The 26,094-nt window shown below is 31.7% G+C and overlaps 3 protein-coding genes, 1 non-coding gene and 1 pseudogene across 6 annotated transcripts; 1 reads left to right on the forward strand and 4 right to left on the reverse strand.

Annotated features, from left to right (window-relative positions):
• Positions 1-2,399, reverse strand: LOC125860772 (probable inactive nicotinamidase At3g16190). 3 transcript variants are annotated; one of them, XM_049540790.1, is made up of 5 exons: positions 2,246-2,399; positions 2,050-2,163; positions 1,718-1,853; positions 1,395-1,511; positions 1-232 (listed from the first exon to the last, which is right to left on the reverse strand). In XM_049540790.1, exons 1-5 carry the CDS (start codon positions 2,303-2,305, stop codon positions 165-167), a joined length of 495 nt encoding a protein of 164 aa, XP_049396747.1. In that variant the 5' UTR covers positions 2,306-2,399; the 3' UTR covers positions 1-164. The 3 variants fall into 3 exon arrangements, with proteins under 3 accessions (XP_049396747.1, XP_049396745.1, XP_049396746.1); XM_049540788.1 differs by having other exon boundaries at positions 1,619-1,853; positions 2,246-2,398; XM_049540789.1 differs by having other exon boundaries at positions 1,619-1,853; positions 2,050-2,144; positions 2,246-2,367.
• Positions 2,400-6,205: 3,806 nt separating this feature from the next.
• Positions 6,206-10,872, reverse strand: LOC125859654 (transcription factor bHLH68-like). The gene is made up of 7 exons (XM_049539442.1): positions 10,310-10,872; positions 9,364-9,712; positions 8,896-8,970; positions 8,479-8,544; positions 7,877-7,942; positions 7,249-7,314; positions 6,206-6,581 (listed from the first exon to the last, which is right to left on the reverse strand). Exons 1-7 carry the CDS (start codon positions 10,486-10,488, stop codon positions 6,459-6,461), a joined length of 924 nt encoding a protein of 307 aa, XP_049395399.1. The 5' UTR covers positions 10,489-10,872; the 3' UTR covers positions 6,206-6,458.
• A 1,896-nt stretch (positions 10,873-12,768) lies between these two features.
• LOC125859653 (peroxisome biogenesis protein 2-like) lies at positions 12,769-19,240 on the reverse strand (annotated as a pseudogene).
• A 1,521-nt stretch (positions 19,241-20,761) lies between these two features.
• Positions 20,762-21,498, forward strand: LOC125860608 (protein THYLAKOID ASSEMBLY 8, chloroplastic). Its single transcript, XM_049540605.1, has one exon. It carries the CDS (start codon positions 20,783-20,785, stop codon positions 21,467-21,469), a length of 687 nt encoding a protein of 228 aa, XP_049396562.1. The 5' UTR covers positions 20,762-20,782; the 3' UTR covers positions 21,470-21,498.
• A 571-nt stretch (positions 21,499-22,069) lies between these two features.
• On the reverse strand, positions 22,070-22,151 carry TRNAS-CGA (transfer RNA serine (anticodon CGA)). The gene has a single exon. It is a non-coding gene; the product is annotated as a tRNA-Ser (tRNA).
• Between the last annotated feature and the right edge of the window lie 3,943 nt (positions 22,152-26,094).

The raw sequence follows: 26,094 nt of genomic DNA on the forward strand, positions 1-26,094 counted from the left end.
TGTACAAAGGAAAATAATAAAACAGATTGAATCCAACAGATGATTATAGAGATCATGTCTGAACATGTTGCATATTATTTCTATTACATATGTATAAGCTTACAACAATAAAACAAACATGTGAAAGATATCTTAGCACCTGATTTAGCTACTTCTATTGCTCCTTAAGACTGGCACCATTCTTCTAATGTAGGAGTCTCCACGCCCACATTTTTCATATCAAATATGTTCGCTGCAATACAGAAAAAATCAGTGCACATAACAGTAGCTCGAGATGAATCATAAATGAGTTGAACATCTACATGAAGTTGAGTTTAAAGTTTCGCTAGAACTTTAGTCGGAGCAGGAAAAACTATTTTCATTCAAGATCAAGTTTGCCAATACGACCAAAAAGAAACACAGCAGAACACATTCGACAATGAAACTGATAAGGATGGCTCGCTGTTCTCAAACAAGGAAGAAACTGATAATTATGCTTCTAACTTACAAATGGAACTAAATGAGTTGTGATGTATGAAACTTAGAACAAAAAAATACAGAATCGCAAGGTACAAAGTCCTTAAAAGAACTACATAAATTTGATGGTCCTCTCAGAGGAAAAATTAGGCAACTTCAAAACCAACAAAATTAGCGAAACTTAGTTCAAGTCTTGAAACCAATGGCATAGTAAAACTGTTATTATTAAATACATGTAGTATTTCTTTTCAGAGAAATGATAACTGTCGGCAGTCTCCTAGTTCAAACGTTTTGTAATTGTTCCAAGATCTAGATAGTTTGAAGGAGCAGTACCATGTCAGACTTCTCTATGACTTGTGAAAGCAGAGGTTACCAAGGACAAACTAGGATGACGAATAGTGAAAAAGAGTTCATGTGTTAACTGAATTTTATAGTGTGAAACATGAATAAGGTTGAAGGTAAATGTTTGATGTACTTTCAGATTTTTTTCTGTATTTCCTGATACTTAAGGTTATGGCTTAGATAAGTAAAAGGATTAAGGATCCAAAATAAAGATTATGGCCTGGACAAGTATGTTTGTAAACGGTAATTTCCTCATACAAGCTTTCAAAATGCAGAATAATAAGGACGCCCTAGTGCCTGATCTTTCAAATATGTAGAAAATTCATCTATGAATTCATAAGACAGGACAAGACAAGGTTAAACACTAAAGCATGTATCGATAATGAGGAGATAGTCGACCTTTGTGGCCTAAACTTATGATCTGGTTAAGTGATCAGTAGTTGTAATTCGTAACTACTTAAAATAAGCTATAGCATGAAGTTATTTGACAGTCAATACTAATCAACTTGCCTAGTACCTAGATTAAAAGACAAATAAGTTATTAAAACTAAATAAGTAAACAAGCACAAAAACGACTGCTTTGTGTTATCTGTTACCAATGTGTATATCAGGAGTAGCAGCAGCTGTGGCATCTATAATGACCGTCACACGTTGATAGTCCAATGCTACAGCGTCAAAGACAGTCTGCCGTATGCAATTTGGAGTTTGAACACCTAAACAAAAAATATAAGTCACTTGACAAATACATACATACACATCAGTTAATCAAATCCTAAAAGTCTAAAGCCATAGAAAATCTCGATTATAAGCATCTAATTACCAATAACGACCAAGTTAGTAACGCCAATGCCCTGAAGATACGAATGAAGATTCGTGTTAAAGAATGCACTGAAACGTGTTTTCACCAATTTGTAATCACCTTCCTGAATAAGAAGCCCATCAACCAGTTCTGCTCCCACACACCCCTTTGATGTGGGTTTTGGTTTCCCATCACCGTACAAATGCCTACGAAACAATTCAACATCTCTTCCTAATGGGTCATGCTCGCGGACAACCTAACACAAATTGATTTATTGGTCAGAAATGAGTTTAACTACTCGTAACCATCCATTTTAACCTAAAATAATCCATTACAATAACAACAACTACACCTCCAGTTGGTATCGGCTATATGAAGCTCAATTTAGTTAAAAATTCATTAATATTGTAAAATTTAACTTTACAGTAAAATCATAAAGTTTAAATAAATACCCAAATAATGGGGATTCCACGGTTTCGTGCAACCTCAACGGTCTTGATAACGTTTGGGACAATAGCTTCACCATCTCTAACAAGCATAGGAGCACCTGGTAGTATAAAATCTTTCTGAAATTTAAGTTCAAACAGACAAATCTTCAACAAATGATTGTTACTATTAGGCTGAATCAGAAGAAGATTAGAGAAATACCTGCATATCTATGACAACAACAGCTGTTTTGCTCCATTTATCACCATTTTCTGTGCCCATTTGATTATTACAAACTCAGAATTTCGTCCGACTCCACTTTATCTACCTGCTACTTTCAAGACTAAACAATATTTTGAGCGTTGACCTTATTTATTGGATGGGCCAGACTAATTGGGGCCTGGTATCCCAAATTCAACTTTTCTGTGTTGGGCTTTTGATTTAGTAACTGATATGTCTTCCACATTAGAAAAATTACATAAATACACATCTTATTTTACCATAATTTCTAAAGTTTTCTATTGTCATTTAAAAAAAATTCAAAAATTTCTTCTTTGATACATCACTCTCCTCTCATTGATACATTTCTATACCTCTCAGATACATCCCTCTTCTCTCTGATACATCCCTCCCCTCTCGAATACATCTCACCTTTATGTATTCGAATGTCCCATCCCTCTCTAATACATCTCTTCCCTCTTGAATACGTCCATTCTCTATGTATCTGAAAGTTTCACTGATGTATCCGGTAGTCCAAATGATGTAACTGGATGTCCTATCCTCTCTGATACATCACCCCCCTCTTGGATACATTCATTCTCTATGTATCTGGAAGTCCAAATGATGTATCCAGAATTTATAAATATTAAGAGATTAATTCCATAACTCAATGAGTCAATAACTTCGAATGATCTAATTTACAAAATAGCAAGCAAATATTGTAGGGTATAAGTTAGGCACGATAATTAAGTTTGGCCAAAGGGACATAAACCAAGAATCCCAAAAATTATCCCAGACTTTCTTTTTTAATGTATGCACATTGATTATAAGGAATAACACTACGCTTATATTGCTCTTCCACAACTCTGTTTTCACAATTTAGGTTACTCACACAGGAATTACTTTTGCTTTCTTTCCTCTAGCTACTAAGATGTTTCAGTTTGCTATGTTGTCTCTTGCCTACCCATGGATCAACAGCTCAAGGGCGGAGCTACATGGTTGTCAGTGTCCAATTGGACACCTTTTATCGGAAAAAAATATCATAAATATAGGTAAAATGATATACGAAGTGATTAAATAACATATTTTGGACGTCTTTGACATAATAAGCTATTGTAGCCCAATAGCTCCAGATGCCTCAAATGGATCAGTGTTTGCAATTTCTAAACAACCTTTGTAAAATCACTTTTTCTAAAAAGCTTTTGATGACGGATGATCAAATAATTTCCACTACAAGAAAAGTGTGAATTACATGAGGATTTTCTTGGGAATTAGTATGAAAATTTGCAGGAAAATAAGTTTCCTACAGATTTTCATACTAATCTCCAGGAAAATTCACATGTAATTCACACTTTTCTGATAGTGTTTAATTACAAAAAACAGTATAGAATTTAACGATAAATTAATGACCAATTTTGACCCCACCTTAACATTTAGAAACCAAATTGTTCTCTTTGCTTAGAGGATGCCTTTTGGAATATCCAACAAATATAAATATATTGCAAAACAAATTATGAGAAAAAAGACTTAAAAATCAATCCGTATTCTATTGAATGGAATATCATAGAACTTAGCCGCCCAGCCCATTACCAAAGTTTTTTTTTTTTTGGTACACTCACAAAATATACTTTCTCCGTTTTAAAATAAGTGTCATTATAACTAAAAAAATTGTCCTAAAATAATATTACCCTTGTATTAAAGAATTCATCTTTTTAATTCGCTTAATTCTCCAGAAATATTTAATAAATAAAGATAGTTTAATAAATTATATATTATATTTATTTATTTATTTATTTATTAATGAAGGTGAAATGAGCTGATGTAATACTTATTTTAAAGGGGAGTATTATTTTTATTTAACTCTTTGGTTAGTGAAATCAAAATTGGTAACGACACCAGCCACTTGTCATTCCAAGCTGACTCTCTCTGACTTTGAAAATAAAATAAAATAAAATAAGTGTATATTTTACTAAACACCTTTTTTAATAAAACACAAGTAGACAACATAATGGTTCTATCTTCTTCTTTTTGATATTTATTCTAACATGATCATGAATCGATGATTGTTTTGACCTCTGTTTAGCTACATTTATCTTAATTTATTTCTTTTTTGCTCTTTCTTTTCTATTTTTATTTGGAGTCAAACTAATTTGTATTGGCTTTTAAGAAATCTTATTTTAAGTGTAAAAATATGTCCTACCAACACTCAAGAATACGAAGGAGGTGGTTTAGAATTATGAGATTTTATATTCAATAGACATCACATAAAAATGATTTTTAGTAGCAATAAAGTAACAGTTAGCGGCAATTAATACACTTTGTATGTGTCTCTAAAGTCTTTAGCGATTTGGATATAGTGACACTTAACTAATGTTGTTTAAGACTTTAGCACTCTTTATTAAGAATTCAGAACCAAAAAGACATCTTTTTTCCTCTAAAATGCATAAATGAACACTAATTTATTTATTTTAAAACGAAACGGACAACTCGCTCCTGAGGGAGCAAGATCCTTTCTGTTTAGTAGCGTTCAATTTTCTTTCTTTCTCGCTGCTCGGTCACCAAGAAATGTAATTTTTTGTTGTAATAAGAAATAAAAATAATAAGTAATTTCTTTTTATATATCGATAGATAGAATTATCCAATAATAATAAATTAACCACTCTATAACAACATTGTTAGAAGGTGTGTTGGTTTGACATTGGACAAGATGAACAATAGTACACCACTAGTCTTATCACTTTTTGCATTTAATCCTCTTAATTATTTTTTTAATTCAATTTATCTTTTTGCTGGTGGGAAAATGATAGTGGAGTGACCTATGCAAATCCCACCTTCAATAGTAGATCCCTCCCCTTTCGTACGACATAATATATAAATTAGTGTCTATTCATTTTTTTTAAAAAAAGTTATAAGTAGTACTAACTTATAAGCAAAAGAAAAATGTAATTTTTTTGTCAGGATAATTATTACATGATGATTACATCATAAAGGGAAAAGTGGTACAAGTTTATATATTATTCTTAATTTGGAGATTAGTTAAAAGATACTATACTAGCAAATAACTGGTTAATTTTCAGATAATCACATAATTATCTATGGTCTAAAAAACAACTTTATTTCAGATTTCCGTCACTTCTTATGAAAAAAATTCTACGAGGATAGATTTTAGAATCAAGATTTAATTTTTTTTTTGTCACTATTATTAATTTAATTATCACATTATTTTGTTGTTGTTACTGTTTCCTATATTTTTTTACTATCGTTTTATCTTTTCATACCTTCCTTGATTTGTTATACTTGAATCAACTATCAAGGGTCCTGATGAAACCACCTTTCTTCTCTACGAGGAATGGATAAGGTCTATGTACATATTACCATACTCAAATCTTGATCACTTGTAGAATTTCACTGAATATGTTATTGTTATTTTTCACGATTAATACATATAACTATAAGTTGATAAAAAAAAGGGATAACATTCGTAAATATGTTGTAAGGACATTTCTGAAATAATTAAGTTAAACTATCTTAACCTAATTTACTTTCAAACAAAAGATGTACGAGCCCAATGCACATTTTATTTTTCACACCAATTATTACTACTAATATCCAATTATCATTAATTCAATAGTTAATTAGGGAAAGCATTAAGTACTTAACTTCTATTTAACTCAAAATTGCAAACACAAAAGTCAACTCTAAACTATTCAATGAGTTTACCACATAATTTTATCGTAGTAACTTAAATTCCTACGCATATATGTTAGTCATTATATTATAGGTTAGCTTAGAGTTGTATTAAATATAAATGCTTATATCCGTTTTCAACACTTTTATTTAAACACGTAATTATTTATGTATAAAATCAGCTTCAAACACAAAAACACTAGCATATATCAACTATATTTTTTTAATCAGTTAAAGCTAAATGAACTATAATGTATATACAACAATTACAAACTAGCTTATACAATTTTATGATTATTCATGAAATAAAATTGCAATATTGGACCATACAATAAGACTTATATCCTTGTTCCTTCCTACACTTAATTAGAAATGCAAAATATAATATATAGCATCAGCAACAGTCAACCCTAACTAACTTATTTGAGAGTGACTGCTTCTGATGTTATATATATAATACCATCATCATCATCAACACATCAGTATATTATGGAACACTAAAATTGTTACATTAATTAATAATTATTAATTATAAATATCCTCCTCCTCCAAGAGCTGGGGCCCAATAATCTCCAACAGTATTGTTATTGTCACTTCCAACATCTTGTGTACAAGATATAGGAACCAAGCACAATCCTCTACTCCTCAAATCCTGAAATATTTTTATTTCCAAATTACCATATTATAAGAAAATATATGCAAAATGATAAATATATATGGTGCTGAAAAAAAGAGAGGAAGCAATTAACATGGAATAACTAAGATGAAATGGGTGGAGCTACATTTCTGCTTATGGATACGATAAAACTCAGTAACTCTAGCTTGAAACTATGGTATGTATATATATATATATATATATATGAAAGGACTCATTTCAAGAGTTTAAAGTTATTGAGAATAATAATAATTAAGATTTTATCCATAGGATCATTCAAGAAATTGAATTATTGTGTGATCTCATAAAGTTGGCAACTTCTGCACTATATATAGAGACACAACTTCTTTTTTGAATAGTAAATTTTGATGATAACTACTTTGATTCTGCTTTTTACTACTAATAATGCAAAGATAGCCTCAATCTCAAAGCTTGCTTTTTTTGTTAGGGATCCAATAAAGCATCAACTTCTTAATTAAACAACTAAGTAGTATATACATATTTTATTTCCTTGAATTCATGAAAGAAATTAGTTATTCATGATAATTATTAATCCAATATATATATATATATATGATTAGTGAGATGCACGTGTATGATGATGGATGTGAAAGAAGATAATATTGGTGATTTTTATTGGAAAATGTGAAGGAAAAGAACTTACAGCAGATTGTTGTTGAGTGTGATTCATGCTTCCTGCTACATTGCCCATGTATGGAGAGCTCAATGCCTGCATGTTTTAGTGCACCACACTAAATTAAAGCTGCATATATGTCCAACTACTTCCGTCTCATTTTATATAAGTTAGTTTAACTCGGTACAGAGTTTAAGAAAGGAATGAAGAATTATGAAATTTGTGATTTAACATAAGTGATAGATATTTTTGTGGCTACAAATCATTTCATTAAAGATAAAAATGGATATTTTAACATTGTTACTTGATATAGAAATATGTCATTCTTTTTACGACAGACTAAAATGAAAAGAGTTCCACATGTAAAAATGGGACGATAAGAGTATAAAGTAAGAAGCGGAAATAATTAATGGTTAATGAAGTACGCTAAGAACTGATGTCGCAGTTTCAAATTTCAGTGGATTGGAGGTAAATATATTAGTAGGAGATTTCTTTCTATCGATTCAAATTTGTTTCATAGAGTTGCTTGATTACTATGCTGGTAGAAAATAGCAAATACCCCTATGAAATTAGTGTAAGAGTACGTTCAAGATAACACGAACACCATAATTAAAAAGAAAAAAAAAGGTAGTTTAGAAATTAGGTTTTGTGAAGTCACCTGAATTTGTGCTTGAAGGAATCTGATGTATCCAATGGCTTCTGACAAGACGGAGGCTGTGTCAGTCTGTAAAAGAGAAAACATATATACCCATGCCTATCACTTCTTCTTTTTCTCATAATATATCACTTTAGTTAAAGACAATCCTTGATGGCTATTTTTTAAACAAAAATTAAAGTGCTGTTTTTGTAATTTCATTTTTATTTGTTTCATCATAAACTACTAGTACTACAAAAAAAATTATAATTCGTAGTGTTTCAGTCATAAATATTCTTTACTTGTCTTCCTTATGGAAAGGAGGTAGGATTTAAATTTAATCGATTCAATTCTTATAATTTTTATCAATAAATTTATTATACTTTTGAAATTACATAATAATTTTAGTAGGTTTTCAAAAAAATAAATAAATTAAAATTATGAGTTCAACTGAATTTATATACATCGATATAGTAAATTTTATTCATAACATCAACGTTTAAATGATATTTACACGTAATTAGTCTCCATGAAAATAAGACAAGTTACCTGTTGTAACAACATGTAAAAATAATGACAATATAAAAATTAGATGTGTATATAAAGTTAAACTCAGTTTACTTTACCTTTCCAAATGGAGAAACAAGTTGGTGGAGTGCTGTTATCCTATCTCCTAGTTTCTCTTTTCTCACCTGCAATTCCGAATATAAACAAACTAAATTAATGTTGATAACTAACTATTTTGGATACCAGGTGAAAAAAAAAAGAGACCAAGTTTTCATAAAACGAATTTTCATATTATATATTTTCTATAATAATATTTTTCTATAATAGTTTTTTTCTTAAAAAGGAAAGTTACGAACATATATCCTTCGACCAATGGTAAAATGGTTGAAGTATACATTATATATACACTATAAATGTATATGTTGTGTATATATACTTAGTATATATTTTATAAACTAGATTACTGAACGATTTAATTATTCCATAAAAAAAAATATCTAGACAAACATGTTACTGTATATGAAAGAGAGAATTGCCTTGAGAGAGGGTTGAGCTGAAGAATGCTGAACTCTAGCCTTCTTAGTTACCCCACCACTGTTTGTGCTGTTACACTTTATTTCATGCAGCAAATATATTAATTAATAATGGTTTAAAAAAAGAAACAGATTAGGCAAAACATACTAAAATGATGTAAAAATGTTTTCACAAAATCAGATCACTTATTAGATAATTACGAGTAAATCTCTTAACAAATACAGTACTTAATTAGTAACCTAGTAAAGAATAGTAACTAGACTACTATCACATGTTAAAATTCACTGAGTAATTAAAAATTTACTATGACTAAAATTAGTTAGGCTAATCATGGATTATTTGGCTTTTATTAATCATAAAATCACTTTTTTCCTTTTGGAATAATACTGATATTGTGCTTATTGACTATGAAAAATCAATAAATATGAAAAAAAAAAACCACTTTTTTAAAAGTAATTTTTTTTACTTACCTCAGATGAATGGTCTTGATGCTTGACTTCAACCACTGTGTTATTGTTGGTAATTTTATTAGCAGAAGATGATGAGAAGTTAAAAATATTATTATGGTTTAAATTAGTGGTAACACAAGAGCTAGCTGGTGATAAATCTTGATGGTAATTACTATACAGTCCTTGGCTCAGTAATTCTTCTGGTTTTACATCAAAAAAAGGAACCCTAAAACTTGAAATAGATGGAATATTATTATTATTATGGATGGAATTCAAATTTTGGATTTCTTCCCAACTCTCCAGCTTCTTGTATTGATGTTGAAAATGATCACTTATATCAGGTTTTTCTTGATCACAAGATAATCCAGACCTGAAATTTAATTAAAAAGGAAAAAGTAATTTAGAGGAGAATTAAAATTAATTAACACATAATTCATATGGATTCCAATTTGATAGAAAAGAAATATAAAGGAGCTATAGGTTTCTTTTGTAATGATTTTTCACTTTTTCTTTCTACTAGGTTTAGTCGTTGTTGTGGTCGGACTGAACTCTATTATGAATTTCTAACCATATTCTATTGTTTAAATTCCTTTACTTCTTCGAGCTCTAGTTATAGAAAAAAGACAAAGAAGAAGGTATCAACAACAAAATTGATTTTACTATGAGACAACTTATGATATTCATATCGATCTATAAAACTCATAGTATGAAATTTTTAGAAATAGGAAAGTAATTGAGCTTTTTGAATTGTTTGGTAAATGTAAAAGCTTCAATGAGTAAAGCTTGACACAAAAAGAATATTGCAAATACAAAGACTACTAATCTTTGAACTCTCTACACAAACTCACTATAGCAACTACAACAAGAAGAAGTCAACATAAATTACTGCGCCTCAGTCTCAAACAAGTTGACTGTATATCTAACTAACTACATACGAGAAAAAAAAGTAGAGAGAAGGAGATTTTACAGAAGTAACTGGCTCCATGAGCGAGGTAAATGATCTTGACTTGGATTATTATCAGCCAAAAAATTTGAAGATCCATAGAAATGTTGATTTGAAGAAGAAAGCTCATGAGAATCATGTGGATGCATGCTTGTGTTCATCAACATGTTGTTCCACCAGTTATTACTAGGGTTTCCAGCCATCAAGAAGGATTATTCTGAACAACACATCATATATTATATAGTATTATTGTTTCTTACTTTAATGTAAGAGCCACATAATATAAAGAAAGAATAAGAAGAAGAAGAAGAAAAAAATAAAAATCCTTTTCAATGATTTTCTTTTTCTTTCTTTCTTTTTAGGTAGCTAGCTTTGTCTGTCTTCTTTCCTTGTGAGAGCACCAAAACGAAACTTTGTTGAAGCTTTCAGCCTTGTTTTTGCTTTTCTCATAAGAGGTTCAATAAACCAATATGTCTTTTTCAACCAAAGTACTAGCCTTATATTTACTTGGTAGTGTTTCTTACTTGTGGGGTTGACAATTGCTTTGATGCTTTTTAAATTTTTATTTTTCCTCTCTAGTTACTTCTTCAATTTATGTGACACGTTTATTTTTTAGTCAGTTTTAAAAAGTCTAACATACTTATAAAGTCGAAACAAATACTTCTACACCTTCTCATTTTATTTTTTAACGAGGAAATTTTATCCAAAATTTTACGTATATCAATACTGAATTATTCTCATGTTATTTATTGTTGGTCAAAGTTATTAGGTTTTGTTATCCTAGACTTCGCTTCTGATACAAATGTTATGACATATTTAATATTTATCTACATATTTTTCAAAATATGTTGACATAAATGGAAAAGAAGGGGAGTATATCCTTGTTTGTGTTTTTAAATTTCTTGCTTTAGCTTTATAGTAAAGGGTGGGGGCAAGAAAAGGGAAAGTGGGGGAGTGTTTTCAGGCCATAAAAAAACAAATACTCGTGGGGTTTTAATTCCTTAATTTGGGGTGGTAACTTTGGGATTGTTATTTTTCTCTAACTTAGCTATATTTATATATATAGATTCTAAATAAAGGATAGCCTACTCTTTTCCCAAGTAATCATTAGTTAATTCATATTTTATTTCTTATGTTACCTTATTATTATTGCAGGTTTTTAATTTTATTTTTCAGTATACCATATGAGGCTTAGTAGGCCATCTTAATTTGATAGCATAAAAAGTTACTATACATTATTAGGTCAATTATACCATTTATTTTAGTTGATGATAGTAAAATCTATTATGTAATCTTTACACAATTAAAACATGATATTTTTGCAACTTGATATGCAAGAGACACTTAGTGCAGTACATAAATTTAGAAAATTTGAATTAACTAACCAAAAGCAATTTTGCGCGTGCGATTGCCTTGCTGTATATGTGTGCGCGATGGATAATTAAAAGTATATATCCTTATGGTGGCCATCACATTTTATATTTGATGTTTGCCTATTTGGGAATAGGGGCGGGTCTACAGTATAATATATAAATTCACGTGAATTTATTAATTTTTACCTAGATTTCGTATGTATATTAAGAACTTCACTAAATATTTGATAGTGAATTGAGTCAATATATTTTAAATCGTGAATAGGGGTGGAACCAGCTTATAGTCAGGGGTTCATCTGAACTCCTTCAACGGAAAATTATATTATTTATGTATGATTAGTGTGTTCACTTATTCAAATTTTGAACCCCCTTTAGTGAAAATCCTGACTCCGCGCTGTCGACATGTGTCTGGGTTGTTCTTGTGTACGTTGCAGTACTGATCAACTACTTTGTGCTGTCCTCTTTGGCCTATCTGGATCCCACTGACCCATCTATTTAGCAACACTAGCAAATTTTATTCCCATTCTCAGCTGGTTGCTCAAGGATTCATATAAAGCCTTCCTTTTTCACTCTTATTGAGTTAAGTATTGAAATGAAACTAGCTATTACAGCAGGACCATTTATATTGATGTATTACAAAAACTAACGATTGATGATTTCAAATATTGGTCCTAGTAACTATAGCAGGTAAGACAAATTCAGATCCAATCATGAGTCTAATTGAACTTATAACATAATTCCAATAATTAAAGCACCCTTTTTATCTTAACTTGCGTTCGAGCTCAGACTGCTATATATATTCAAGGACAGGTGTTGTTTTTATTTGAGCTTTTTTGACCATGTAGACCCAACCTAAAAAGGGAGGAAAAAGGAATTATGATGCTGAAAGAGAAAGATCTTACCTTCAATGCAATTCATTGGATGATTTACAGCCTTGGAAGTAGGCGGTTTTGTACTTTGGACCTCACTTTTCCCATGGGCAAAACTTCAAATTTCACATTTTATCTTGAAAGTTTGTCAATGGGACGAGCAGGGTCAAAAGTTCACAATCACTCATTTTCAAGGTCATTGAGCGTAATTTCCTACGATTCATTCACCTACAAGGCCATGGAAAGAGGAGGCCAAAAAAAAACAAAAAGATAAGGATTAGTGGACTACAAGTCCCCACGAAATCATACGTTATGATGAACTTTTGTTGCTCAAAAATTTCTACTGCTACAAACATTCACTACAGTAACAGCAACTGGTAAATTTAGCTGCCAATTCTCAGTTAAAATAAAAGTATTATAACCTGCACATCACTTGGCAACTTAACATGCAGATCCAAAACACAGCAAACTCGCTTCAATTTGAAACTGTAAGGAAGTGAAGGATTATTCTTACCTATCTTTTCCACTGTTTCGTTTAACTAGGAAGTTACCCTGAACAAAGCTAAAAAAAAAGGACTGCTTGAGCCATCTGGTAAAAATATTGAATCAATTGTGACCTGTGACTGATCAAACTTTTAAGAGAATCTTCAAGATAGACATATAAATGAGATTATAGGAAAGTAAAGCTACATTAAAAAAGACAAGAAACTTTAACAAATGAATGCACTCAATAAAGCAGAAGAAGTTGCTTTATCAAGGAATCTTGATTCCTAGTTCAATTTCTATGTTATCTTTGGGCAACTTTTGATCCATAGTTTGACTGAAGCTTGCCTTTCCCGTCATTTCATTTCACCTTTCAAGAGAATTATTGTATCTGACTAATGTTGTTGACCGAACCACCATGTCGTTGCATAGCAGCAATCGATTCACCACCTCGGGGGCAACAAAAAGACGGAGCAGTGGAGCACCGTGTTTGAAGACAGTAGTAACAGTAGCTGTATAGTGATGAAGATACATAAAACTCACATGAACAACAGTTACTAACACTAAAACAATAAATCGACACATGAATGACGTCAACCCAAATGGATGACAAGATGAACGCACAAGCAAAATATCCCCTCTGCAATATCTACAGTTACAATGTCTTAATAGTTGACTGACTACCATAGATATTCGAGTTACTTCGTCTAAACTTAGTTAGTAAGCGACTACTTCGTTAAATTAGGTAGTTCTAATAGGTATCAGATCTATCCTGATGTGCCATTTTTTCCATCTTTTGATACATTTCTTGGGTAAAGTCCTGACTCTTTTTGAAAATGAATTGGTAAGGTAAAATTCTCTTCTAGTTTCACTTCTTGTATTAAATTTTTAGCTTGCTCTAAAATTTGATGCCATGGTTGTTTATAAAACACTGGATGTGAAGTTCATTTAAAAAATACAGGAGGATGTGAGGCCCTGCAAATATAAAAGACTTTTCTAAACAGCCCTGAAGTGTTTTATATAGTTTGCAATCTATAAAGTTACACCTATGTACAGCCCACTCCTCCATATATACAATATGCCTACATAAGCATAAGATTGTTATTCTGCAATGTCAGTCAATTAAACTAATTCTTTTAAACTTCAATGCATACTTTGATTAAGTTTCGATATAATAGAGTTCCTACTAAATGCATGAACATTTGAAAGCTACACTGTATCGCCATTCTACTGTAAAATTGTAAGCATGCAATACATGTACCTGTGCTGACTAGGAATAGCTAAAAATGGAATGGTTGGCTTTCCTTGACAGATTGGGCACAAAGTGTCATCAACTGAAGAATCTGAAGATTTATCCTTTGAGAATGGACGAAGAAAATTCTTGATGGATGATGAATTGAGAAGGGGAAGAAGCAAGAGCAGCAATTCCTGCACATTAGAACAGTTGATAATGTACTTGCATTAAGTTTTTTGAAAAAGATAACAAAAGAACGTACTTCCATCCATATTGTTTGCAAAAACAGATGCACTGGTAAAAAGAAAAAAAAAATACCAAACAATTAACTATAAGCTTTTACTGCAAAAGATCAACTTCGAGCTCCATCCCCATACCCATACCCACCAACAAAAGAAGGCTGACACAAATTGGAAAACAAGATCTGTTAGCCCTTTGGCAGCATGTATAAAAGCAAAGGGATGTTCTTTCTGGGCCCTTTCCCTTTTTTTATAAGGTGAAGGACCTCTTTCCTAACAGATGATTGATAGTTAAATTGCAGACAGAGAGAGATAACTTGTCTTCAATATTCCCCTCTTTGGGAACGACCATATAAAATCTGCAATACTCTGCTAATGGATGGAAAATTACCGAGAATTCATTCCACACCAATCGGCGATTCATGTACTCGAAGCTCACAGCTCTGTTCATAGTTGGGCTGCCATAAACAAGTCTGACTCTTAAAGCTCTTTCAATGAGATTCCTATACCTGCATGTCATTGGTTCATGTAGAGTAACCAGTAAATCCCAAAATACATAGCAAGTTATATTCTTAATTCCTGTCAATCTGAAAGCCATATGTACAGGACACTCGTAGCAGTCAACCCATGTTTAACAGTTAAACCATTTTCAAAAGGTCTCATGAACAGTATCCTTACAGCAGTCAATTTTCTACCCTCCACTTAAATACCATGCTTTTGTCTGCGGCAGGGCCCAAAACCGTGATGTGTACAACGCGCCTTACCACACATCAAGCGTTATGCTTTTACTACAAGAGCAAATCCCTGGGGACATTTTCTAACTTCAGTATTATATTTTTAATTCCAGTCAATCTAAAGATCAAATGTACAGAACACTCATAGAAGTCAGCACATGCAGGGAACACGCTCAACAGTTCAACCCTTTTTAAAAGGTCACATGTACAGGACCCTCACAGCAATCAGCCTATGCACGGAACCCTTCTACCAAGAATGTCACTAACTTTTCTAACTTAAAGCCTTTTTTTACCTTTTTTATTTTGTTTTCTTTTTTTTTTTGTGCTATTTTATGTTTTCCTCTGTGTGAGGTAAAGAATGCTTTGGAACATCATCATTAACTTATTGTTATTGTGGAATCACCTCAATATTCTGTCTCTCACAGTTCCTGGACAACAAAGCCGTCCCAGAAAAAAAATACTTGGTTTCATAGGACAGAGCAATTTCAAAAATGTCCAGCAATTTTTAACCAAAAACTTGGCTCGACTTAGTAGGCAGCCAATAACACAATCCAGCAAACACAGATGATAAAGCACCACACAGCCTTGCAGCTCTGCTTTTGTTACACGCATATCCATTGCTAAGCTAGTGCACTGATTTTCTTTTTGTTAGGTAAATAATTATATTAACAATTGGAGGAAAACCCCATATACAAGCCGTGTACCAAAAGAGAGAACCTACATCAAAATATGATTCTCAAAAAAGGAGACCCAATCTTCAGAAAAAAATTGGGGTCTCAAGGAAACACCAAATGAAAACTAGAAACAAAAAACTATTTTGCAATTTACGTCTCTTTTATGCCATAGGACTTCTCTTCCCCCACCTGTAAGCCCAGCTATGCAATGCCTCCTTCACTGTGCTTGGAATCACCAAATGCACCCCAAACCAATTAAGAACTACTCTCCGCAGTCAGCTAGCCACTAGACAATGCAATAAGAGAGTAAGAGATGATCTTTTTTGATGAAATAATAAGAGATGATCACTGATTCAAGTAGCATAACTTCATCATTTTCTTTATTAAATGGTTAAATCAGCAATGTGCATAATGCAGCTGTATGCTATAGGAGTACGTCTATCCTTTATTTTCTTTTATTTGGTGGTCATGTCATACATATTTTTAAGAAATACAAAAGGAATGTGCAACAAGAGAGAAATGCCAAAAATTTCCGAGCATGCTTTCGAAAGAAATAAGAATTACAGTCAGAGATATACCTTCCTGTACAAAGAAAGAGAAGTAGATTACTAAAAGAGGCTGCTTTATAGATCCCTTCAATCCGTTGTATTAACAACCATGCTTGGCGCGCCAAAGAACTCTGAAGAAGCCACAAGATTAACAAGTCAATGTTTCATCGTACAATTGACACTTGCAAGTAACTATTTTACCTGTTCAAATTTGTAGCATAAAATTACGACTGCAACAATTCTATTTTGGATGACCAAATTTGAATAGACAACATATCAACAAAAGATTCAAAATTGAACCATTTCAAATTTATGTAGCCTCAGAAGCAGGAAAAAGTTAACCTCTTTTTGACATTGAGCCTTCATGCTTCCCCAATATCATCAAATAGTTCTAAAATGAGCTCTGCGTTCCTTCTAAGGGAAGATCTACTAAATTACATTATACCAAATGCACGGCATATTACTTCTACTTATCTCAATATATAGAGCAGTAATGAGTAACTTCTACTCGAGCATGCATGCAAACGAACAAGTGAGATAAGAGTCGAAGAGGACTATACCTGCTCAGAGTTGTCCCATCTTCGAAAAGCAGAAAATGATTAAAGACGGGCCAACATATATTGCCCACCAACAGTAGCGACACAGTACCATATCTTCTGAGCAACAGTAAGACCAGGTCCCTCCAATCCTTTTCGAACTAACATATGCCGAAAAGCAAAACTGTGGTTAGTACTATGAATGCTGATGCAAGAGGCACAAGATCAAAAGTGAAATTCAATTAAGTCAAGCTGTCAACCTTAGCAACTTCACGTACAAATTAAAACGAGCAAGATTTTCAAGCCAATCACTCAAGTCCCTCATATTATACACTTAATAAATACTATTTGGACTTCTCAAAATTACTGAATATTAGAGCATTTATATAAAAGTAAAAATTTACAGATCTCACACATCTCAATCTATCTTAAGTAATCTATGAGAGCGAATCCATGGATGGTAATGAATGTGGACTTGAATGTTTTCAGATCTGACCATAGAAGAAGAAAATCTGTTACAAGTGAGGTGGAACCATTATCTGGTAAAAAGGGCTGAATGCATGAAATGGAACTCTTTTAAATAAGTAAAAAGTTCTAATTCATGCTATCAACCATGCACTCAGCCTCAAATCAAAGTGAATGCCTGAACGTTAACCTTAAGTATTTAATAAGTTTTTCTACAACTATTCTCTCCACGTCCCAATTCCTAAGACCTAGAAACATTAAATGTCCCAAATTTGAACAACTTCAACACCAGCAATTGAAGAAAATAGTGAAATTAGTGCAAGTAACAACATAGCATCCAACTGATTAATATAGAAAAAAAGGATTTTTATAAGAGCAACCTTTTTTGTTTTGAACAGTAAATAAAGAAGCGTTTGTTAGCTGCAACTTACACAAAGTGATAAAAGGATTAATTAAGAGACGATATCTAACCTTTTCCTCTCACTTCAACCGCACGTTCATCTCTATACCTCAAATTCATTAGAGCATTACCAGTGTAGGCTTATCAACCCAGATAGAAAAACGCCAGATAAGGAACTCCAAGAAAGCATCAAGTTCTGGCTCATATTGCAATAGCATTCCTGGCTAACCCCAAAGGGAAGAAACAAAAGGAAATTAAATGTATATCAAATTATTATCAGATCACAAATAATGAAGAGGTGAATTCCCTGAAAAGTTAGAAAGTTGCACTACATGTACCTTCATCAAAGAGAAAACCTTGACCAACTGTTCCTTTAGCATGGTCGACATTTCAATGTCCAATCTTGCTGCATCTACCTGATTAACTCTTGATATTGAAACTGGAATGGCAGACTGTGAAAACAAGCAAGTAATGGAAACATATTAGTGGGAGATAAAAGACGGCTACTAATACATCAAACATACTCCTCCTTAATTCATCTCTCACCCATCCTGGACCCCAGAAGTGATAAACGACAAGGGGAACACTTCAACATTTTTATTTTCAAAACCTTTATACATGTAGATAACAAAATTTTCCATAATAAAGTAGGTTAAGAACCATGAGGCCTCATATTCAACTATGCAAAAACATTAGGTGATTTCTTCCCATCCAAGCCTTGATAGACAGAGTTAACTGTGCTGATGGGAGATAATAGGTTCCATGAATTAGTTGGCATGCACACGAGTTGGCCCGGAAACACGGTTATCAAAAATAATAATTAAATGAGCTATAAATAAGTACAATTACTACAACGAAACACACGCTACATAGTCATTAAAGGTTTTTATAGAATGCCGCAGTCCATTCCCACATAAGATGTCTTTCCTTTTAGCTGATTATATTGCAGCTAGTTCAAAGCAAACTAGCAATACATTAGCATTACAACGAGAACATTAACACCAATTCTGAGTACCTTTTCATCCCTTAACAAGAACATACAAAAGTCAAAACTAGAATTCGCTAGTCAGCCTTAACCTTATCATCACTCACAGCATTGAGCTGAATGCTTAACTAAAACTTAATATAACGTGCAGAAAAGGAAGATGGATCAAAAAATTAAAACGAAGATAGTGATGTACACCTGATGAGATGAAGCAAGAGACCTTATAGTAGGTAGTGAGCCAAGCATCTTGTTGTGGCGGTGGACGAGGATGCTGATGAAGCTAGGGTTAGTCTATCCATCTTCTATTACCACAATTTCAGCTGAATTTCAATGGTACCGGAAAAATTGAGAATCTCAGCTGGCGGTTCCAGACGGCAATTTCACAGACCACGCACGACTAATTCTGGCGGTTAATTTACAAAATGTTTTTCTTATGGGGGGAAGGGCTTTCTCGTCTCTGACAACAATGAAAACGATGAGCCATTCATCCCGCACGTCATCATGCCACCCCACAATTTTCGGGAGTTTTTTCTCGTAAAAAATATATTCTCTGTATTAATGTTTATATTAATTATATATAGATTATTTTTTATACGTACATTATTTGGTTTGATGTATTAAAAATAGCATATACTATATATAAAAAAAAAATTATTTACATAGATATTCTCTACAATTGTGATGGAAAAGATGTAAAGAGGATTTTAATGTTTAGTTGAGTTTTTAACCATGCTAATGCATACATTAAATCTTTTGTATTACTTATACATAAAAATTCATGTATTAATAATACACGATAGAGTGCATGATTTAGTTATACATAGCCACACAACATAAAAAGATATACCAAACAAGATATATACTACTAATACACAAAATTAATATAAGCATTATAATTTGCTAATATATTATATCAAGCTACCTCTTAATATATATGAGATGCATTATAATTTGTTAATATATTATATCAAACGACCTCTAAATATATACGATAGTATATATGCATTGTAATTTGCTAATATATTATATCAGACGACTTCTAAATATATACCATACTATTAGTACAAAGCTACCTATTGCATCTCATTTTGTATCTAACAGGGGATCGACTATTATTAGTAAAACATTTTGAAATTTTAGTATCGGAGTTTTGATGAAAAGGTCATTTTTATGTAGTTCATTAATGATGGACATTATTTTGTACTCTTTTCTTTTTTTGAATATTACTGTATATGTAAAGAGTTAGTTTAATAAAATAGAAATATTTCTTAAAAATGATATCGTAATTTTCTATTATATAAGAATACATAAATTGAAACTGAATAAATTATAATTATTAATTCATCATATTGAAAAATACTAAAACAAAACTCAAAAAATACCATTTTATACCAAACAATTTAATATGATAATAGTATAATGTTTTTAATCATCAAAATTATCGAACTAAATTTTCTATATCATATACTCACCCTCTTTATTGTCAATCACCACAGTCAATTATTCCTCCCTTATCTATTACTTAAAAGTATCATCATCAATAGCATTGTCACAACAAACACTAAAACTATGGTCAATCCACCATCAACAACAATTATATATCATCAATTGTTATATATTATTCACTATTTGGTATTTAACGTAAAAAAAATTAATCTTTATCTTTTAATAAAAGTAACCTCGAATCTATTCTGGTGTTATCGAAATAACATTTTTTCGTATTGATATAAACATGCATTCGACCATAAACAATATTCGTATTATTATTATATAGTTATGACACAAATCGAACTTGAATAAACATAAAGTTGAGTGTGTAATTGCAAGTTATTAAAACTTTACGGACCAAACTGTAAAGAAAAAACCTACCCAATTTGAAACAGGCAAAAACAAATCGGGTTGATTTTATGAAGACCCGTTTCTTATCTTCTACGACTGGAACTCAAATCCACCATTCATGGCGTCCTCTCTATCTACAACCCTCAAATTCACCTTACAACATTTTTCAGTAACTCTTCCACCACTAACATCAACCACCAGAAGAAAAATCTCAGTGCGATGCGGTCCACGAAGCAACCGTGGACCTCTAGTCAAAGGCCGAATACTAAGCATCGAAGCAATCCAAGCGATTCAAGCTCTAAAACGAGCTCAAAGAACTGACCCTTCCCAAATCGAAGCTCAAGTCTCAAAAACCCTCAATCGTCTCATCAAAACAGATCTAATTGCTGCCTACAAAGAACTTCTACGACAAGACCTTTGCGATTTGGCCCTCAAAGTATTCCCAGCCGTTCAATCGGAATGTGATGTCCCTGATTTGGGGCTTTATGCTGATATGGTCTTAGCTTTGACCCGGACGGGCTTTGCTGAACATATCGATGAATTGATTTGTGATTTGGAGAAAGTGGGAACGATTGAATGTGATGATAAGTCGCTGGTAAGGTTGGTGAGGGCGTTGATTGAAGGTGAACAGGTTGAATCTACTGTTAGGGTTTATGAGTTGATGAAAAAGAGTGGATGGGGTTCTAGATTTGAGATTGATGAATATGTAGCTAAGGTTTTAAGGAGAGGGTTTAAGAGATTTGGTAAAGAAGAAATGGCTGATGAAGTTGATCAACAATTACAGAGATCGTCGCGATTAGTTTAGGGGAAACATTCACAGATTTTGTTTACTTCATCTTATTGTAGTTCTAGTAAGTATACATTGTTGTTTGCTTCGATTCTATTATATCGAAAAAGATTGCCAACGTCGAACATTGTCATCATTCATCATAGATAGTAATGGCGGAGTCGGTGAATGAGTTTAAAATTTGAAAAACTAAACACAAGAACTAGCCGAAACATCTGGCCCAAGCTGGCTCCGCCTGTGATCAGGATAATTTCAAATACCCACATAGAAGACGAACGAAAAAAAAAAATAAAACCTATCTTATTATCAGTAGGAATCCAGAACTTGAAAGGATTAGTTACTTAAAGTTAAAAGAATTCATTTTGGCAACTTTTTGTGATGTCTAATACAGAGATGATCATAGCTTATAAGCATATATGACCACAACTTTGTTAATTAAGTTGTAAATGTTTTACATCCCAACCACGAAACAGTGTGATTAGTCGATTACTGGTGAACTCCCTCCTATAAACAGGAAAACACAGTTCTTCATTAAGTTATCGAGATATGTGAGGCTAGCTCAAGTGGTTGAGTACCTTGCGGGAACACTATTGACCCTTCAATGAGATGGAAAAAAAGCGTCGACAGCAGGATTCGAACCTGCGCAGGCAAAGCCCAACAGATTTCGAGTCTGTCTCCTTAACCACTCGGACATATCGACCATTTGCTCATATGTTTAATATCTTTCTTATATGTGAAGCAACACCAATATGTTAGTTGGGGGGTGAAAACTATTAATTTGGATTTAGGAAAATAAATGTTGTCTAATAAAATTATCCATTAACAGTGGCTAAATTTCATTTCATTTAGTTCGAAAGTTAAGTCGGTAATTAAAACAGAAAAGGCATTTGATTAGATACAAAAATACACGAAGGAAATAAAAAATCTTGATTAGATGGGATCATTGTCATTATGTGCGCACTCACATAAAGCATGAAAAAAAAAACATGATTTGAAAGTTCTTATCATAGGCTTAAAGATAAGCTTCAAGCTGGGGCTAGATGCTTGTCATTTGCTAATTGGATACAAGTTATTTCCACTAGAAAAATATTCCTTCCGTACTGCCAGACTTAACATAAAATTTAAGAAATTAAAATTTTTGATTTAAAACAAATTAACCTTAAATGTGACTAAAAATCATTTCATTAAAAAAAAAAAGAATTTCAAAGTAAAGTTATTTCTAATTATAAAAAATGACATTTTTTTGTGACAAATTAAAAAAGAAAACCACTACATAATGACATGGCATACATGAGAAGTGCAACAATAATTTTTTTTATTAGTATTCATTGATTTGACTAATTCATATTTATGCAAACATAAAATTTACTAAAGAAAAAATGCTCTACCAATTTTTCTTTTAATTCGCGGAATTGAAATTTGAAATATATAATCAAGAATATCAGTACTCCTTGAAATAGGAGTGAAACATTATTTGGTCACAATTTATGTTAGACATGATAAAGTTTCAGGTCCAAATTAATGATTAATCATCGGACAATTAGAATTTTCTTGTAATTAATAATGAGCATCAAAATTTGGTGGACCTTAACTTATTCTACAATTGACAAGACTGAGAAAAAAAAAATAAAGAAGAAAAGTAGTAAGTTTAGTGATTCAAAATTGCACTGCATAGAGACAGGACATGTTAAAGGATAAGACCAAAGTTGAATGCTACCTACTATTACAATATTATGATGGGCAATTTTATTATATTATATTATTTAATTTATCATTCTGTTAAAAGTTTTTTACCGATAACAATAATCTGGTGTGATTATGTCATTGCTATTTTTCTTCTTTTCATTTTGTCCTTTGCTTGTTATCTAATAAAATTTCTTTTATCCTTTAATCTATTTTCATCCCATATCATACTATGATTGAAAATATTATTAATATATTACATTATATAACTATTAAAATAATATAATTTATTTAAATATTATATTTATCAAATAATATAATATGATATGTTATAAAACGATAGGTAACACTTCTTCAATCTAATCAAAACAATAGAATTTAGGCATAATACATAAACATGATCTTTAACTTGGTTTCAGCGAATAACTATGTCCTCCAACTTTGAATATACACAAGTAGGCATTTAAACTTGTATAAAATTGAACAAGTAGATACAAGTGTCCTACATGGCATAATACACGTAGGATGACATGTAGGATACAAAGTTATTATGTAGGGTGCCACGTAGGACGAATGTGTTCATTTATTCAATTTTATACAAATTTAAGTGTCTACTTGTGTGCATCCAAAGATAAATGTCATAGTTGTCATTTGACACCAAGTTAAGGGTTATATTTATGTATTTTGCTTAGAATTTATGTGCTAAAGTATGTCACATGAAAAGCACATGACAAACTTGTTGGATTTTATTTCTTTTTTATTTTATGATTATATTAATAATAATTTTTTTTCTTTTTACTATAAATATATTTTAAAACAATTATTTTTTGACAAGTCTAAAATATACTTTCATTACAAAATAGTTAGTTTTTTTGTTAGGACAAGTGACCCTACAAATTTGAGTGGTTTTATAAATTACTTGGATGATTATCCTCTCTGACCAGCTTAGCTGGCTAGCACTTTCTCCTTTTATCACTGAGGCAAAACAGTTTAATGAATTATAAAGAGTTGTTAAAAATCGCGGAGTATTTTTATTTTTCACTCAGTATTAGAGTTTGACTAATTCAAAATTCGTACAGGTAGAGCCCCATTCGGGGGATAACTCTTCCTATCAAAGATTTTTCAAATTTGATGCCCAAACCTAAAACTTTTTGTTAAAGAAGGAACAATCTCATCCACGTTGTACCATATTCTTTAATGAGTAAATTTTAGGTTTAACAAACATAAAAATCATATTTGTACGTTATAGCTATAGTTTGTATAATTGCGCTCTAATATGTATATTTCTGTATACATATACAAAACAATCAATTGTATAATCTGTTTCGGTATACATATACAAAAAAAATTAATTGTATAATTTGTGTTTGTATAAAGCGAGAAAGACAAAAGAAAATTGGGCAGGAGAATATATATATTTGTATAATTATAAGTGTATAGGACAAAAATATATGTATTTATATTTGTATATACAATTTTTGCTCGCTTTATACAAACACAAACGCAATTTATACATTTGTATTTGTATAAAGTGAGAGAGACGACCGAGATTCTCTAGGGAGAGGCGAACGAAAAGATATGTATATATACAGTTTTCTCTCTCTTTATACAAACACAAACACATTTTATACTTGTGTTTGTATAAAGTGAGAGAGGCGAGGGAGAGACTATTAAGCGAGAGCAGGAGAGTGGCGAGCGAGAAATTCAGGGAGAGAGGCGAATGTCAATTATTTGCTATGAATTACACTTAAATCAAACTGTGATTATACCATTTAATTTGAATTAATAATTTATTATTTTATACAATTTTTCTTTCTTTAATCGTGTCGGAATATTAAGCCCAAGTAAATTGAAGTGATTGTTTGTTCTGAAGGCCACAAAAAGTGAAGTGAATAAAATAAAATTTAAAAAAGAGTAGCCTTGCCTAGTTCGACTGTCGGAGTCAACTTAGCAGGTCAAGCCGGAAAAAGCAGTAACAATATTCCTCAGTCTCAATTCATGTGACTTAATTTTATTTTTAATTAATTAAAAAAAAAAGATACATTTCTATATTAAGTAACAATTTAACTATAAAATATCTATTTTATCCTTAATGAAATAATTTACCGTCACACAAATTTTTATTATTCATTTTGGACTATAAATTTTAAAAGTTTTCTTTTCTTTTTTAAATTTTGTACCGAATCAAACTACCTCACATAAAATAAGACGGAGGGAGTATTTTTTTTAATGATTAGCTGTCAACCCACCACGGCTTAACCTGCCGGCTACGAGCCAACACTGTATCAGGTAAAACTGTAAAGCCAACATGTTAATTAAATGTCGAATTAACAGTAAAAAAAAAAGTGTTTCTTGTTCTCTTACACCAATTGTATTTTTTTATTATTTAAAAATGTCCACTTTTTATTTTACATTTGATTAAAAACTCTAGTTTGCAGCATAAAGATTAAAGTGTGTGTTGGTGTCTAGGGCAGCAAAATCATGACCATCGGCTGATTCAGTAATGTTGTTAATCTAAGTTGCTTATAGGGTTTGACTTATATATATAACATCGGACCAAAATATATATCTTACATCATTAAATCATTTTTTTTATTTCTATTTTGTGTCGATTGCGATATCCACATTGTAGCTCAACTAGGTTTAAATTTGTGTTGGGAAGTAAGCTCTTTAACAAAGGTGACTCCGTATTTAAGGGGGATTCGAACCCAAAACCTCTAGATTGAGAATGAAGAAGTACTTATCACTCCACCACAACTTTAGTAAGATGAAGGATAAATATAGCAAGATATTTATCTTATTTTAAATATTACAATATGTCGGGATGACTCAGTTGATTAGAAAGTCAGGGTGATTATCTACACGAATGATTTTCACATAGGGCTTATCCATTGCGCACAAATTACTCATCCGAAGAGCCGATGTTGTAACAATTGCGGATTAATTATTTTGGGTTTCAA

The sequence above is a fragment of the Solanum stenotomum genome, chromosome 3, assembly GCF_019186545.1.
Source record: "Solanum stenotomum isolate F172 chromosome 3, ASM1918654v1, whole genome shotgun sequence".
In the NCBI taxonomy this organism is placed as follows: domain Eukaryota; kingdom Viridiplantae; phylum Streptophyta; class Magnoliopsida; order Solanales; family Solanaceae; genus Solanum; species Solanum stenotomum.

Coding starts and splice junctions, on each gene's coding strand:
- LOC125859654 (XM_049539442.1), bottom strand. CDS start 10,488: ATGGCTGGAAACCCTAGTAATAACTGGTGGAACAACATGTTGATGAAC. Junction 9,713..10,309: donor TCATGGAGCCAGTTACTTCT/GTAAAATCTCCT, acceptor ATTAAATTTCAG/GTCTGGATTATCTTGTGATC. Junction 8,545..8,895: donor CAGCTCAACCCTCTCTCAAG/GCAATTCTCTCT, acceptor TCGGAATTGCAG/GTGAGAAAAGAGAAACTAGG.
- LOC125860608 (XM_049540605.1), top strand. CDS start 20,783: ATGGCGTCCTCTCTATCTACAACCCTCAAATTCACCTTACAACATTTT.
- LOC125860772 (XM_049540788.1), bottom strand. CDS start 2,305: ATGGGCACAGAAAATGGTGATAAATGGAGCAAAACAGCTGTTGTTGTC. Junction 2,164..2,245: donor TTGTTGTCATAGATATGCAG/GTATTTCTCTAA, acceptor CTTAAATTTCAG/AAAGATTTTATACTACCAGG. Junction 1,512..1,618: donor TACTAACTTGGTCGTTATTG/GTAATTAGATGC, acceptor TTTTTTGTTTAG/GTGTTCAAACTCCAAATTGC.